This window comes from Pinus tabuliformis, chromosome 8 (assembly GCF_031772625.1).
Source record: "Pinus tabuliformis cultivar Carrire ecotype Pingquan chromosome 8, CPIR1, whole genome shotgun sequence".
NCBI lineage: Eukaryota > Viridiplantae > Streptophyta > Pinopsida > Pinales > Pinaceae > Pinus > Pinus tabuliformis.
Genome location: NC_142294.1, coordinates 2,039,827,040 through 2,039,842,190, shown reverse-complemented (window position 1 = coordinate 2,039,842,190; position 15,151 = coordinate 2,039,827,040). Strand labels below are relative to the sequence as shown.

Genomic DNA, 15,151 nt, shown 5'->3' with positions numbered 1-15,151 from the left:
TCATGCCTTATGTTTGCCAATTTTTCTGACTACGCAGTGTCCGTCAGGGGCTTTCTCTTTGCTGGTGCATTTATTTATTAACTCCTGCAGGCCTTCCATAGCTTTGCTATTGTGCAACAGTTTTATGCAGGTCTCCAAAAACGTAGTGAGCACAGAGAGATCAACCTCTGTAGGCGCACTGATCTCTTGTGTCTTTTCCTGGCTTCCTGAGGTGGAGGCCTCAACGAAGCTCTTCTTGGCTTCCATAAATGTTTCCTTAGCGCGCTCTAGATCAAATCCGACGTCTTTCTCTGGTGCTTTGCGGACCCATCCATCCTCTTTAGGTTGTTTACCTTTATCATTGCTAGTTGCTATTCCACTTCTCAACACTATGTTCACGCTTTGATCTTCTTTGCGGAGCTCAACTCTCATCATCTGTAAGTTCTGCGTACGCTGCTGAGGATGTGCTTTCTTCTCTTGCATTTTAGCTATTAGTACTGGGCATTTTTCTATTGTATGGTCAAACTAGCTGCAATATTGACATGACGGGTGTATCTGATTCTGACACTCCCACGTGTAGTGCCCTGGCTGTCTACGGTTGTAGCAGATAATATGACCACGACCTCTACCAGGTCCTCCTCCTCCTCGACCCCGTCCATGTCCCTGATAACCTTCGCGCGCACCTCTGACGCCCTACTCTGGTGGCCGAGTTTCTGCTTGCATTCGGTATGTAGGTGTTCTTTCCATCATCAGTTCATAGCTTCGACAGTGGCGCTCATCGTGGCCCACAAATTTGCAAAAGTTACAGAACAACTGCTAGGGTGTCTAGATGAACTTTTGAAGTAAATGACAATTATCCGTCGCATGTTGTCCAGCAACCTGACAAATAGCGCACCATAGCGCAGGCCCCACGCTCGGCCCTACTGGGGCTTCAAGCTTTAGGGGAATTGGCTCCCCTCCTGTAATATAATTCGCGTATACTGGACAATGGTCTTTATCTTGCCCTTGGCCTTTGCACTTCAAACACCAGACTTCCGCACGCACTGGTTTAGTCTCCTTGTCTTTCTTCAAACTCTGTAATTCTAGGTGTAGGCTCTGTAACTGAGAGTGGATCTGCTGTACCCCCAAGGTCGCGTCCTAAATAGGTGTTGCATGCAACCTCATTGCGATTTCTAAGGCTTCCGCTTGGGTTCCTATCTTCTGTTGTGACAGAGCAATTCTCAGGTAGGGCAGAAGCGAAGCTATAAACCATTCGCGATGCTGACTATTAGTGAGCTGCATGTTAGCTTCTCGAATCTGACACTTCAACCTTTGATCTAATTCCCAAGGCGTCTCATCAACCCTCATCATGATTTATTTGAATCCAATTACTGACTGTGAGTCAGACTTAGGCTTACTAAACTCCTTGTTTAAAGCCGCCTTAGTATCTGCTAGCGATGCAAGAGGATTATCAGAACAATACTTAATATACCAAGTTAGCGCGCGATCCTGCAAAGCGGTAACCAACTGTGCCTTCTTTATATTGTCATCAGTAATTTGTTGCGCTGTCCACACAACATTCACAACAAACCAAAACTGCTTTGTATCTTCACTCCCTATGCCTTTGAAGATCGACAACTTCATCGCGTTCGCCATGTTGAATGGTGGTGGTGGAGGTGGAGGTGTGGGTAAAGGTGTATGCAGTGGAGGTGGAGGCAGAGGTGGAGTGGATGGATGATTTACTCGAGGAATCCCCTGAGTGATTAGCTGAACAACGCTTCGTGGCGGAGTCCGTTCCACCCCTTCGTCGTCACTTAAAGGAGGTCCAATCAATGGACTATACTCCGGTCCTGATCCTTCACGATTTCTAAAGAGTCGTCCACTTCGCGTAGCTCCGAACATCAAGGTAATGGCATCACCTGTTTTTCACATAATAACATTTTAATCCAAGTATTCAGTGATCTTAAATACTTACCTCGCAGTCCTTTGAAAAATTGTCGCTTCGCTTCACTATAGCTGACTGAGGTATCAACTGCAAATTCTGTAACAAATCCTCCCAGAACCCGATCGAGCCAATGATTGACAACTCGTGCGATTTTGTTTTTAGAGGTTTCTAGCCATCACACTAATTTTTGGGTACACACTATATGACTATCGAGCTTCCACCTTCCTTGACTGTCTGTTAATTTAGCTAACCACTCATACAGTTCAATGGGAAAAGTGCAGAAGAAGATCTCATGTATCTCTGTATACAGATACATGTTCAACCATTCTTCCTTCTACAGGCGTGAATACCTGTTTTCTTGCGCCGTGAACTCGTGAATCTTCCGATCCAACCGCTTTTCAATTTCCTTCTTGGTCGGATTCCAATGATGCAACATCGCACATCTCTTTCAAGCAGATCCTGGTCTCAACAACGAAACCATTTGTTGGCTTAGGGGGTCTTGACCCAGGTTCAGAGTTAGCTGCACCAACCAATAAAACCCTACACTACTGACCCTTTCGGCAACAACCTGCGTAGCGCAGGCTGCAGTCTCACCTGAAGCAGTATGGGGGGATGCAAGAACCAATTTTCTGCATCTAGAGACTAGTGTGATGTCTTGTAGCGCCTCAGATCTGCCTTCGCGCAAATGGATACAATCTTAGGGCATGTTATTGCAACTTTGTCAAAACAGCCTTCAAACCTTCGTGAAGGTCTATGATCAGCCCTTGTGGATCTCTAACAGCCTAATCGCCTATGTACGCACATAAGAGAATAGTCATAAATTAGTGTTCGCGCAGATTTGCTTAAGTGATTAATAAACACCAAAGAATTCATTAGAGTCTTCATGAAAATACATAAACATGCATTGCGTACATCATTAACACTTATTCAAGAGAATCGCGCAACATTCAATCAATATTCTAGACAACACATCATCCATCGACAACATATAACATTAATATAAATAATCAGAAATACGCAAGAATTCTTCGGAAACTGTCTTTATTGATCTTCAATCCAAGGTTACAGACTCAAAACTGCCCCGTGCACTCAGCTACAGAGGTTTGTGCACTTAGCTGCGGACTCTACCCAGCGCTGTGCGCACTCAGCTATTGAGCCTTTCTTCTTTCTTACCCACCTCTCTTCACTATCACTTCTATCTACCCATTACTTATCCATTATTCTCCCATTTTTTTTCTTTCGACTCTCTAAGACACACCTATTTATAGCCTTTTTCATACAATACCATGGTCCATGGACCATGGGTGAATCTCAAAACCGACTCAAACTTTACATAAAACCATGGGCTAAACCCCTTTGACTCCTATTCATCTACGTGCTCCGCATCCACAAATCGCGGAGACTTTACATTATTTACAAAAAACAAAACTTGGGTTATTTTAACCCCAAAACTGGCCTAGGGTACCCCATCCCAACAACCCTCCTAGACCAAGTCCACCTTTTTGAATGTTGTGCTTTTCTTTTCCAAGTCAAACCCAATCAAATCTCTTCAAGTAGCACAACTTCGACCTCCAGGTGTAGAATTTCGGCCTCCACTGCAGACCTGAAATTTTTGAGTCCAACCTTTTTGGATGTTGTGCTTTCCTTGTCCAAGTCAAACCTAGTCAAATCTCTTCTAGTAGCACAACTTTGACCTCCAGCTGTAGAATTTTGGCCTACACTGCAGACATGAAATTTTTGGCCCTCCTGCAGTTGTTGCTGCCACACGTGTGAGCTTCTTTTAGCCTCCCAGGACTTCCTTAGAGCTTTGCTTGGCTTTCTCTGACTTTTGGAGCTTGAGAATAGCTTCTTATGACCTTTGCTTGATCTTCTTGCCTTCTCTTCTTCAAGATCGAACTCGTAGAGGAAAAGCCTAGATCTGCTGCAAAAACCCTAGCCTTCCTTCGCATGCATGAGAGAGAAATAGCCCAAAACCAAGTCATTTTCATCCTCTTCCTTCTTTGCTACCTTTTTCCTCTTCTTCCTTCGATTGAATGAGTGAGAGATGAATGTGCTCCAAGGAGGTCGAGATTCCTCCTTTATATAGGCTTCTCAAAGGTGGATGTGGCTTCTCAAATTAGGTTGACTTGCCAGTTGCCAGGCCGACTTGATCTTGGAGGGTATTTTGACCCTTCTAAGGACAAATAATTTTCTTTACAAGTTACAATGTACCCGAAGGGGTCTTCAACTTAAGACAATGACTCTTTTGACTTCTTGACGTAGGACAAACCCTAGAAGCACTCAATGAGTGCCTGACCTATAAAATAAAAGACCTTGAGCATGAAACCCATGCTCCAAAAATAATAATAATAATTTTTTTTTCATTTTACAATTTACAAGAATCAAAAGTACATTTCATATTTATGAAGACCAAACCTAGTTACACATTTTTCAACATGATCAGGAGCTTGAAGCCCTTTAAGTACCTTGATGTTGGTGTCATTGATTGTTGAACTTCGTTGATGTTGGTGGTTTTGCTTGTTGAACTCCTCTACCATGGCCTTAACTAAAATGTACCCTTCACTTAAAGGAAAATAATTGGTTAGGCATGCTAAACTTTTTCTACCATATTATAAGGTTGAAGAGATGAACCCTTCATTCAAACCAAAATCATTGGTTAGACATGTTAAGCTTTTTCAATTACTACTACAGAGGTTGCAGAGGAGTCCTTGGACTTCGAGTTAGATGATGTTTATGTAGCTCACGTTGATTATCCTATGTACTGGGATCCCGTGTCTACTAGATGATTGATGTTATATGGTTTAATCCATTATTGTATGTTTTTTATAACTAATTCATCATTCTACATGCTTTTGTTGACATATATGCATCAAAATATATATTATATAAAATTTGCTCTCGATTCGCTCCTGACCCAGAAGCTTATGAAAGTTATTGCTCCCCGCTCCTGCTTTCACTCCCGTTTCCAAGCATTTTATCTTTGGAGAAGAGGCTTCATCTATAACAGTGAGAATTAAGGGCAGAAGTATCGATATATATGAGCAGAGAAGGTACATGTCAGAGCAGTAGTGGAGACATCTTCAGGCATGATCTTGACAATGAGTGACTCATTTGATCTTCAAGTCCAACTGTGACATACTTTGCATCAGCAAGATTGAAGGCACCATTGCATCAGAGACTTGAGGTACTTGAACTGTTCAGATTGACAGTAAAGGATTTTATTGCTCAGTTACATTGTTACATCATTTAGCAGCAGTTTTTGAAGAAGTGTGGTTTTCATTGTATATCTGAAGCACACATCAACAAAAGGGTTTTCATTTGAATATTTGTGTAAGTGGGTCATTGTCCCTGGTAATAGAGCCCACAAGTTATTTCTCTGTTTTATCTTTATATTCAGGGTGGTTGTGTGGTGCAAGGCAGGAGAGTGAAGGCTCCTTTACGTTAAGCCTGAAAATACTTCAGGGTGGTAGGGTGGTGCTAGGGCAAGTTGGAGCTTGCATGGTGTTGGAACAACCTATTAGTTGTAGCTAATAAAACCAGGGCGTTGGAGCATCCTTTTAGTTGGAGTTGGTAAAACTAGGCTGCAGGAGCATCCTTTCAAGGGTCGGAGCTCTATTAGAATATTCCTATTTAGTAGTTAATGCTCATTCTTTTAGCTGTTGCTATGTTTATTCTTTTAGCAGTTTCTTAGATGAAACTGATTGTTTCCATGTCCTACATAGAAACTTGATGTTTCTATTATTGTAAATATCTCTGTATTATTATTGAGCTTCAGCTTGCTCATCATTCAATTAATTCATTTGGAAATCCACATGCGTGTTTCGCACTGTTTTATGGTATCAGAGCACAAGAATTTTTTTCGAAATAATTTTTCATAGTTTGAAAAATTCAGTATTTCATTTCGAAATTGCTCTCAGGGTCTGCATCTGAGTTTTTTGTTTTCAAGTTGGTTAACGCTGTTCGAACTTGAGTCAACGACGGGCTCTGCTTGGGGTTTCACCATTACCCTGCTCGTTCCTTAGTCATATTTGGACTCAATTCGCAGTCCCTGCTATATATCAACCAAGGAGATAGCCGCTCAAACGCATTTCAAAGCTCCCGACTGCTGCGACATCTACCACAGAACGACTAATTTTTTTTCACGCCTTCTCCGCCCCGCGCTCGCACCAGAGAATACATCGCATGATCGATTCTTATAAATCAACGCAGGCGTAGCACTGGGCTCGTTGTTCAGGACATTTGAAACTCATTTCTCGCAGGGAAGCATCACCACTCCGACTTCACAAGGTTCACAACGGAGACACGGTAGCCCACGAGCGTCAGGAGCTGAGTGTTATTTGACATAATCACATTTCCTTGGCCCTCGACGTATCTTCAAAAGTATTGCGTTTTTGACTCATCCTGAGAAACAAGGCGCGGGCGGCATTTCCCTGCTTCCATTTGCGCGCTGAGAATTTGTCAGCAATAACAGCGATAACACCGTCGTAGAAATTGCTTGGGCTTCGACTGCAACGGCTACTCAGCTTATTGACGGCTTCCTATACGAGCTCCGCTTCCGGTATTGACGGCTTCCTATACGAGCGTTTTCTTTCTCCGCGTAGCAACAAAAATCTCCGAGCCGAGGGCACGTAAGTACGCAACAGTTCTTTGTGTTTTACAGTGATCGATTTTTTCAAGGAATACTTTAATTCGTACAGCAGAGAGAAAATCAAGGGTATTTTATGCACAGAACTTAGTTTGGGTGCTTGATTTTCTACGTAATCTGTCAGTGATTTTTACAAGCAGGAAAGGGAGATGCGTTGATTTTCTATCAAACAGAGTTTTACCTTTCCAGAAATTTCGTGCCACTGTTTCTTCATATCTGTCTTGCGTTTCCTGCCTGTGGGCCCAATTTGTTGATGTATCTAAAAAGTTGTTCCTATCTAGTGTTTGTTTAAGAAAATTGTGCTTCTTACGGTAAATCAGTTTCCTTTGGGCACCACTTCATATTTACATCAGCATCTGTCAAATTTTGTCTGGATCAGCCGGCATCCGCATTGAAATCCGTGCAGGATTTTTTGTATTTTCTGTGTCTTGGGAAACGTGTAGATGGCTTCGTTAACCAATCTGATGTTGGAAGGCAGTCAGCGCTTTAATGGCACAAATTATAACATCTGGAAACAAAGAATGTTGACCATTTTTGAATATAGGCGTCTTGACCAGCTTGTTTTGGCCAAAGAGTTCCGTCTTGGTACAGCTGGTACCAATCAAGATAAGTTTGATGATCGAAATCGAGAGGCTGTTATGCTTCTCAAACTTTCTGTAACTGATGATCAGTTACCGCAGATTCCTTCCGACAAAACTGCTGCTGAGATTTGGCAACATCTTAAGGAATTGCACGAGACATCCGACAAGAGCAGAGCCTTCTTTCTCAAGAATCAGCTGTTCTCCATCATGATGGACGAACATATGTCATTACAAGAACATCTTAACAGGATTAAAGACATTCGAGATCAGCTCGAAGCCATTGGTCGGACCATGGAGGAAGAAGATATGGTAGTCATTACTCTGAAAAGTCTACCGAAATCTTATGAACACTTCATAGAAACACTCAACATTACCACCACAAATGTTGATCTGAAGTTTCCAGAGTTATGCACCAAACTCCTGCAGCAGGATCGGTGGAAACAATAGTTTGGTAGTGGTGCTTCATCAGTGTCCTCGGAAAGTGTGTTTGCTGCCAAATATCAGTCCTCTCAGTCCTTTCAGCAGAAAGGCTCTTCTCAGCTTTTTGATCCTGCTAGGAAGAAAAGTGTGCAGTGTAATTACTGTCACAAGTTCGGTCACATGAAGAAAGATTGCTGACAGAGGATTGCTTCTGAACAGAAGAAACAGGGAGGGCCCCATCAGACAGCGAATGTGGCAGAACATTCCGAGCAGACAGAATCTGCCTTTTACGCCTTTATGGCTAAAAGGTCGTCAGATCATGTTTCGTCTTCCGCTTGGTACATTGACTCTGGTGCATCACGCCATTTCTCTCACAGGCGTGACTGGTTTATTGACTTCTCACCTTTCAGTGATTCCGTGGTATTTGGTGGAGGTGAAAAGTACACAGTGGTTGGCAGAGGTACCGTTCAGATCCAGTCTGGTGGGCGCACACTCATCTTCTTGAATGTGTACTATGTTCCTGGTATGGAAATTAATTTGCTGTCTGTCAGCGAGATTATGAGGAACTCTCCTCAGCTTGATGTAGTGTTCAGTGCGCACAAGTGCTCCATTATCGACAGAGAGACTAGACTTACAGTTGCTGTTGGCCTAGAAGATCATGGTCTATACAGGCTTCTTGACACTGGTGATTCTCCAGAAGTGGCTCTAGCAGCGCGTGTTTCTCCCATCAGCACTCTGTGGCATCAACGATATGGGCATCTAAACATGCAGTATCTCTCTCAGCTCTCTCGGGAGGGACTTGTGTCAGGGTTACCTGATATTCAGACTCAGCGGTTGGGCGTATGCGGTGCCTGTCAAGCTGGCAAGCAACATCGGTCTTCATTCAAGGATGGAGAATCTTGGCGCGCTTCTAAGGTACTCCAGTTAATTCATGCTGATATTTGTGGTCCTATGAATACATTTTCTATCACTGCTTGCAAATATTTTTTGCTTATTGTAGATGATTTTAGTAGAAAAATGTGGGTGTATTTTCTAAAATATAAATCTGATGCATTTAGTACCTTTCAGAAGTATAAAACCTTAGTTGAAAAAGAGTCTGGCTGTAATATCATGACTCTTGGGACAGATAACGGGGAGGAATTTTGTTCTTCTGCTTTTTCCAACTTCTGTGATACTCATGGCATCAAACGCCAGTTAACTACACCCTACACTCCTCAGCAAAATAGTGTTGTCGAACGCCGTAATCGCACAGTTGTTGAAATGGCTCGTTCCATGTTACAACACAGGAGTGTTCCGAACAAATTCTGGGCTGAAGCAGTATTTACTGCTGTTTATCTTCTTAACCGATCACCCACTCAGGCTGTTAAGGGGAAGACTCCCGAAGAGGTTTGGTCTGGCCGTAAGCCTAAGATCAGTCACCTCAAAGTATTTGGCTCGGTTGCATATGTTTGGATTCCAGATGCTAAGCGCTCTAAGTTGGATTCCAAAAGCCAGAAACTCATGATGACAGGGTACATCGATCATCACAAGGCCTATAGGCTGATAGATATAGCCACTGGTCGTCTTAGCTTCAGTCAGGATGTAGTATTTGATGAAGACAAAGGATTCTTTCAGTCTTCTCCTTCTGAGCAGTGTTCTGAGGATCAGCCTCACAGTGTTCTTCTTCCGGTCGGTCCACCTGATGGGAGGGATGATGCAGCATTAGTGTTTAATAATACTCTATCTGAGCTTCCTCCAGAAAATAACCCTCCTCTTGCTGCTCCTATTGTTCTTGAGCCTTCTCCACCTCCTCCTGATATTGGTTCCTCTACTCTTCGGCCTAAATGGTGGGCTAAAACCATTGGTGATCTCAGGGATGATGAGCTCCTTGAAGGTAGAACTTCTAGACATAAGAACAAACAACAGTCTACAGTCAATTTTGCTCTTATGGCTAACCTACACAGTATTTTTGAGCCTCAAACCTATTCAGAGGCTAAGGGTACATTTGAGTGGGAACAGGCTATGGAAGCTGAATTCCAGAGTCTTCAGAAGAATCACACATGGACCCTTTCTGATCTTCCTGCAGGGAAAAAGCCCATCAGCGGCAAATGGGTGTATAAAGTGAAATACAAAGCTGACGGAACCATAGACAAGTATAAAGCTCGTCTTGTGGCTCGAGGGTTCTCACAGAAGGAAGGCATCGACTATGAAGAAACTTTTGCTCCTACAGCCAAGATGAGTACCATACGGCTTGTCCTTGCCCTAGCAGCTCAGTTCAATTGGAAAGTTCATCAAATGGATGTAAAGAGTGATTTCCTAAATGGTGACCTACAAGAAGAAGTCTACATGACGCAGCCTCCAGGATTCAAGGTTTCTGGTCAAGAACAGAAAGTGTGTAGATTAGCTAAAGCACTCTATGGATTGAAACAAGCTCCTCGGGCTTGGTACATGAAAATTGATCAGTACCTGACATATCATGACTTTTAGCGGAGCCCATCTGATGCAAACCTGTATATCAAACATACTGGTGATGATATCTTATTTGTGGTTGTCTATGTGGGTGACCTTATCATCACTGGCAGCTCTGCACATTTGATCCATGGGATCAAACAAGACCTATGCAGAACCTTTGATATGACAGACTTGGGACTTCTTCATTACTGTCTGGGGGTTGAAGTTTGGCAGACTGAAAACCACATCTTTCTCTCTTAGTCCAAGTATGCCAAAAATCTTGTGGACAGGTTCAGAATGCAGGATTGCAAACCGGCCACGACTCCTATGGAACCAGGACTCAAACTTTCAGCTCAGTCATCCTCTCCCCTTGTGGATGAAACTTTATTCAGGCAATTAGTGGGCAGTCTCATCTACCTTACTGCCACCAGACCTGACATCAGTTTTGCAGTGAGCTACATTTCCCGCTTCATGACAGCTCCTAAAGCTGATCATTGGATAGCAGCAAAGGTGTGCTACGATATGTGCGTGGCACTTTTGATTATGGACTCCTATACACTCAAAGTTTCGATCCTATACTCAGTGGTTACATAGATTTTGACTGGGCCGGTTTGGTTGATGACCGTAAATCTACAGCTGGGTATGTGTTTAGCCTAGGATCCGGTGCTGTTACCTGGACTAGTAAGAAGCAGCAGGCAGTGGCTCTCTCCTCAACAGAAGCAGAGTATCGGGGAGCAGTTAAGGCATCCTGTGAGGCAGTTTGGCTTCGACGTATGCTTGCGGATATGCATTTTTCCCAGACAGGTCCTACTTCCTTGTTTTGTGATAATCAGGGAGTGCTCAAACTTGCCAAGAATCCAGTCTTTCATGAACGAACAAAGCATGTGGAAACTCATTGCCATTACATTCGCCAGCTTGTTGAAGACGGATCCATTCAGCTGCAATATGTTCCCACAACAGAGCAACCTGCAGACATCTTCACCAAGCCTCTTGGCCCTGATAAGTTTGTAAAATTCAGAGGGTCTATTGGTGTCATAAATAGATTGAGCATTAAGGGAGGGTATTAGAATATTCCTATTTAGTAGTTAATGCTCATTCTTTTAGCTGTTGTTATATTTATTCTTTTAGCAGTTTCTTAGATGAAACTGATTGTTTCCATGTCCTACATAGAAACTTGATGTTTCTATTATTGTAAATATCTCTGTATTATTATTGAGCTTCAGCTTGCTCATCATTCAATTAATTCATTTGGAAATCCACATGCGTGTGTCGCACTGTTTTAAGCTCCCTGTTAAAGTTGAATGCTTTTCCAGAGTACTAGGGAGTTGTGGCTTTCTTTTTAGTTGGAACTGAAACATTTTTGTACTCACAAAATATTTGAAAAGCGTTTGGTGGTTTTTCTCCTGGAAGGTTTTCCACCTAAAAATTTGTTGTGTATTGCTCTTGTGAATTGTTGTTAATTACTGTTCTATTGTTCATGCTCTAAATTTTATAATTAAATAATTGTAAGTGAAACACTGATTCACCCCCATTTCGGTATTTGCAACAACCTGGTACAAGAAAGTTTACAAAATATTGACCAAAAAAATTATGTAAGTGTTTCTTATGAAGTCTGTGTTTCATGATTTATGTGCATCAAATGTTTTAAAAGCTAAAAATTGTTAATAGTAACAAAACACTGATTCTCACCCTCCTCGTCCCCGGCCACCCTAAACACTGCGATGTTTGAATTTGAACTTGACCTCCATTGATTGGTTTTGCGATCAATCATTGAACTCAAACTAGAACTTCATCGATCAATTTTGCAACTTATTGTTAAATGTGAATTCAAACATTTAGTGTGGAACAGCTCCATTGAATTTGACTCATCCGTCTGCTTGTTTGACCAAATCAAATCTCATTCAACTCCTTGAACTTGGTGATTTAACAGCACCAACACCTAGTCTTTTCTGTAAAAAATTGTTCTTATTGTGGCTATTTAATCCCAGGCATTAAATTTTTTATGTGAATTATTATTTTCATGAAAGATTCATTATTTTAGGGTACTGTGGCTGGGTGACATAAATTCTATGTATGACCACTAGATTCAAAGAAAAATAATTATTTAATATATTGAGGGCCGGTGGCAACCATAGGTATGCATAATTTATCTTTTTGTTGCAGTGTACAATATATTGTAGATTCAAGCCCCTGATTTGAATTGCCCATTGAAGTTACTTTCTGCAGTGGAATCCCTTTAGATTACAGACGTTGCATAATTTATCTTTTTGTTGCAGTGTACAATATATTGTAGATTCAAGCCCCTGATTTGAATTGCCTATTGAAGTTACTTTCTGCAGTGGAATCCCTTTAGATTACAGACAAAGACACATACGTGGAATCCCTTTAGATTACAGGCGAAGACACATACATACAGCCCAAATAAAGATTGCACATCTTACGTGATTTGCATATGGCTCTCTATTTTTCCATATTCTGTACCGAGCATTGCCAAAATCACATCCTCGAAGACTGATATCAATTGGGCTTTTGGTTTAAGATTCAAAATGTATGACGTGTGTAACGTCCATCTTTCATGTTTGACTTTTATGTATTAAAATTTGTGAGATTTTGTTGATTGGTTTTCATAGTCCATATTAAAGTAACAGTTGTTTCTTGAAGCCATGATGTTTTTGACTGATTCTAATCTTGTGCTATACTGTTCACTTCAGGAAACTCAAGGTGAGAAAGCCACAGGTGAGAAAAAGAGGTCTAGGCAGAGGAAGAGAAGGCACCGCAAAGTAGATCAATCTGGAGAGGTGGCTTGCTGATACACTGAACTTCCGCCTTGTGCTATAGCATTACTTGGCCACATACCATGAACTTGAAGTTCATGGCCTTGTTTTGTAACACATATAGTCAAACGATCGTACACCATAATTTTGTAATGACTAGATGATCATGGATAATTAAACATTCACGTATTGTTGAATTCTGTTTGTTGGAAAGGTCATCCCGAATTATTTTAATTAATCTGATTGCGCTTGTTTTGTCTCCTTGAATATGTATACAGCAGCAGGTACATAACTGAGTCTGTACAGGATTGCTTCATTTTAAACCGAAGTGAAGAACTGCAACTCCTATATTTACTGAAATCGATAAATAACCATAAGAAAATTTTATAATTGAATCTCTGAATGGGATGAAGGAAATATTAATCTGCTGGTATAAAGTACCGTAAATAATTTTGTGCTCACAAATTTTAGATTCAATGCTTGGGCCTTGAATGTTTTTGTGCATGCTTGTTTCAAAGTCGATGCTTAATATCTCCGTTAACAAATTGCTGTTATTGTGGGCAATTTAGATTGATTTAATATTAATGTCTGATTTAATGATGATGGACTTCTTATTCTAGAGGTATGATCAGAGTTAGAGGCAAGCAAATGAACTATCTCTTTCTTTTTGGTGTGATTGATTGGGATTTAAAACAGCAGAGTAGATCCCTTCAAATAAAGGGCATCTATTTATCTCAACAAAACATGTTCAAATCCAGGTTTCAAGCATGCTTAGGAATTGGAGTTTTCATATATTTATCTAGATTTTGAGTGCAATGTGATAACTTTTGGGGTTTTATATATAGATTTCATTGCATATCCCTGCTCCTTCTCACTTAACCATGCTGGTGTAGGAATTTACAGGGGTAAGTTCCTCAGACAGAACACCATAGGACACCGCTCACAAACAGATCACAGATCAATACACCAGTGTTTTGACGTGGTTAAAACCCTCAAAGAGGGAAACAGTGCACGGCTTGAGCCAACACGGCCACTTCAGACAATTTATTAATAAAAGAATGAAAATTTACATATGCTTATCTCATAGACGGATTACCCTACAAATGACCCTCCATGCTCTTTAAATAGAGATCATGGACCAATCGGGTGTTAGGCCATGGATCAAGTGTCGGTAATACCGATGAGAGAATGAACCGTCGGATCACTACATATCGTGACCGTCAGATTGTAAGTTACAAAATGTACATAGTAAAGAAACACACTTTACCTAACTCTATACCTAACTCTATACTAGACCAAGTTGTACTTAACTATTTCCTATGTGTCAGAATATCCTAACATCCCCCCTTAAGAACAACTTGGGATGGGATTGAAAGATTTACAAATATGATATAATAGGAGAAGGAAGGAGGCACTAGAGCCTATCCCCCCTTAGTGACAATTTCCTGAACTCCAACCATAAATCGAAGTTTAGTGAACTTCGCCTCTGTGAGAGCGTTTGTAAAGATGTCTGCAACTTGATCATCTGTTGAACAATATTGCACTTCAAGAACATGGTCGTGAATGAGCTTTCTGATGAAGTGCATGTGCAGTTCAATGTGTTTGCTGCGCTGATGTTGGACTGTATCTTTGCATAGCTGAATGACACTTTGATTATCACACCAAAGTGTAGTCAGATGCTGCTGCTGAAAGCCAAACTCTGACAGGATCTAACGAAGCCACAAGGCTTCCTTACTAGCTTCTACGACACCACGATACTATGCTTCTGCTGAAGAAAGAGAAATGGCACCTTGTTTCTTGCAAGCCCATGTAATAGGTCCTGAACCAAGAGTGAACACATAACCTGCAGTAGACTTCCGATCATCAGGGTCTCCAGCCCAATCGGAATCAGTGAAACCAACCAATAGAGGAGATGCTTCGGCACTGTAATGAATCCCAAACTAAACTGTACCTCGAACATAACGAAGTATTCTTTTAGCTGCTTTCCAATGACTTTCACATGGGTTTTGCATAAACCGAGCAACAAGGCCAACATCAAAGGAAAGGTCAGGACGAGTATGGGTTAGATACAAAAGTTTTCCTACAAGTTGATGGTATAAGGTAGCATCAACTTCAGGAGAAGTACAAGTCATTGAAAGTTTGACTCCAGACTGAAAGGGAGAAGGGGCTGACTTACAGTCTTCCATGTGAAAATGGCGTAGAATATCACATGCATACTTGGACTGAGAAAGGGAAATACCTTCCTTGGATTGCAAGACTTGAAGATCGAGAAAATAATGTAAGTGTCCTAAGTCTGTCATTTCAAACTTCCTTTTAAGGCACTTCACATGGTTTATAAGGTTGGGATCACTACCAGTCAGGATAAGATCATCAACATAAAAAAAAAGAATGATAAGAG

General features: G+C 41.4%; 1 protein-coding gene across 4 annotated transcripts in view; it reads left to right on the top strand.

The window, feature by feature from the left end:
- LOC149244636 (uncharacterized) overlaps positions 1 to 13,372 on the top strand; it is a 110,093-nt gene extending 96,721 nt beyond the window's left edge. For 2 of the 4 annotated variants that reach the window (XM_089374940.1, XM_089374939.1), the window contains exons 7-8: positions 12,691 to 12,777; positions 13,032 to 13,372. In XM_089374940.1, coding sequence (XP_089231066.1) covers positions 12,691 to 12,777; positions 13,032 to 13,049 — 105 coding nt within the window. In that variant the 3' untranslated portion in view covers positions 13,050 to 13,372. Of the gene's footprint in view, positions 1 to 12,690; positions 12,903 to 13,031 lie in introns of all 4 variants that reach the window. The other 2 variants (XR_016246756.1, XM_089374941.1) reach the window with 2 other exon arrangements.
- Positions 13,373 to 15,151: the final 1,779 nt, after the last annotated feature.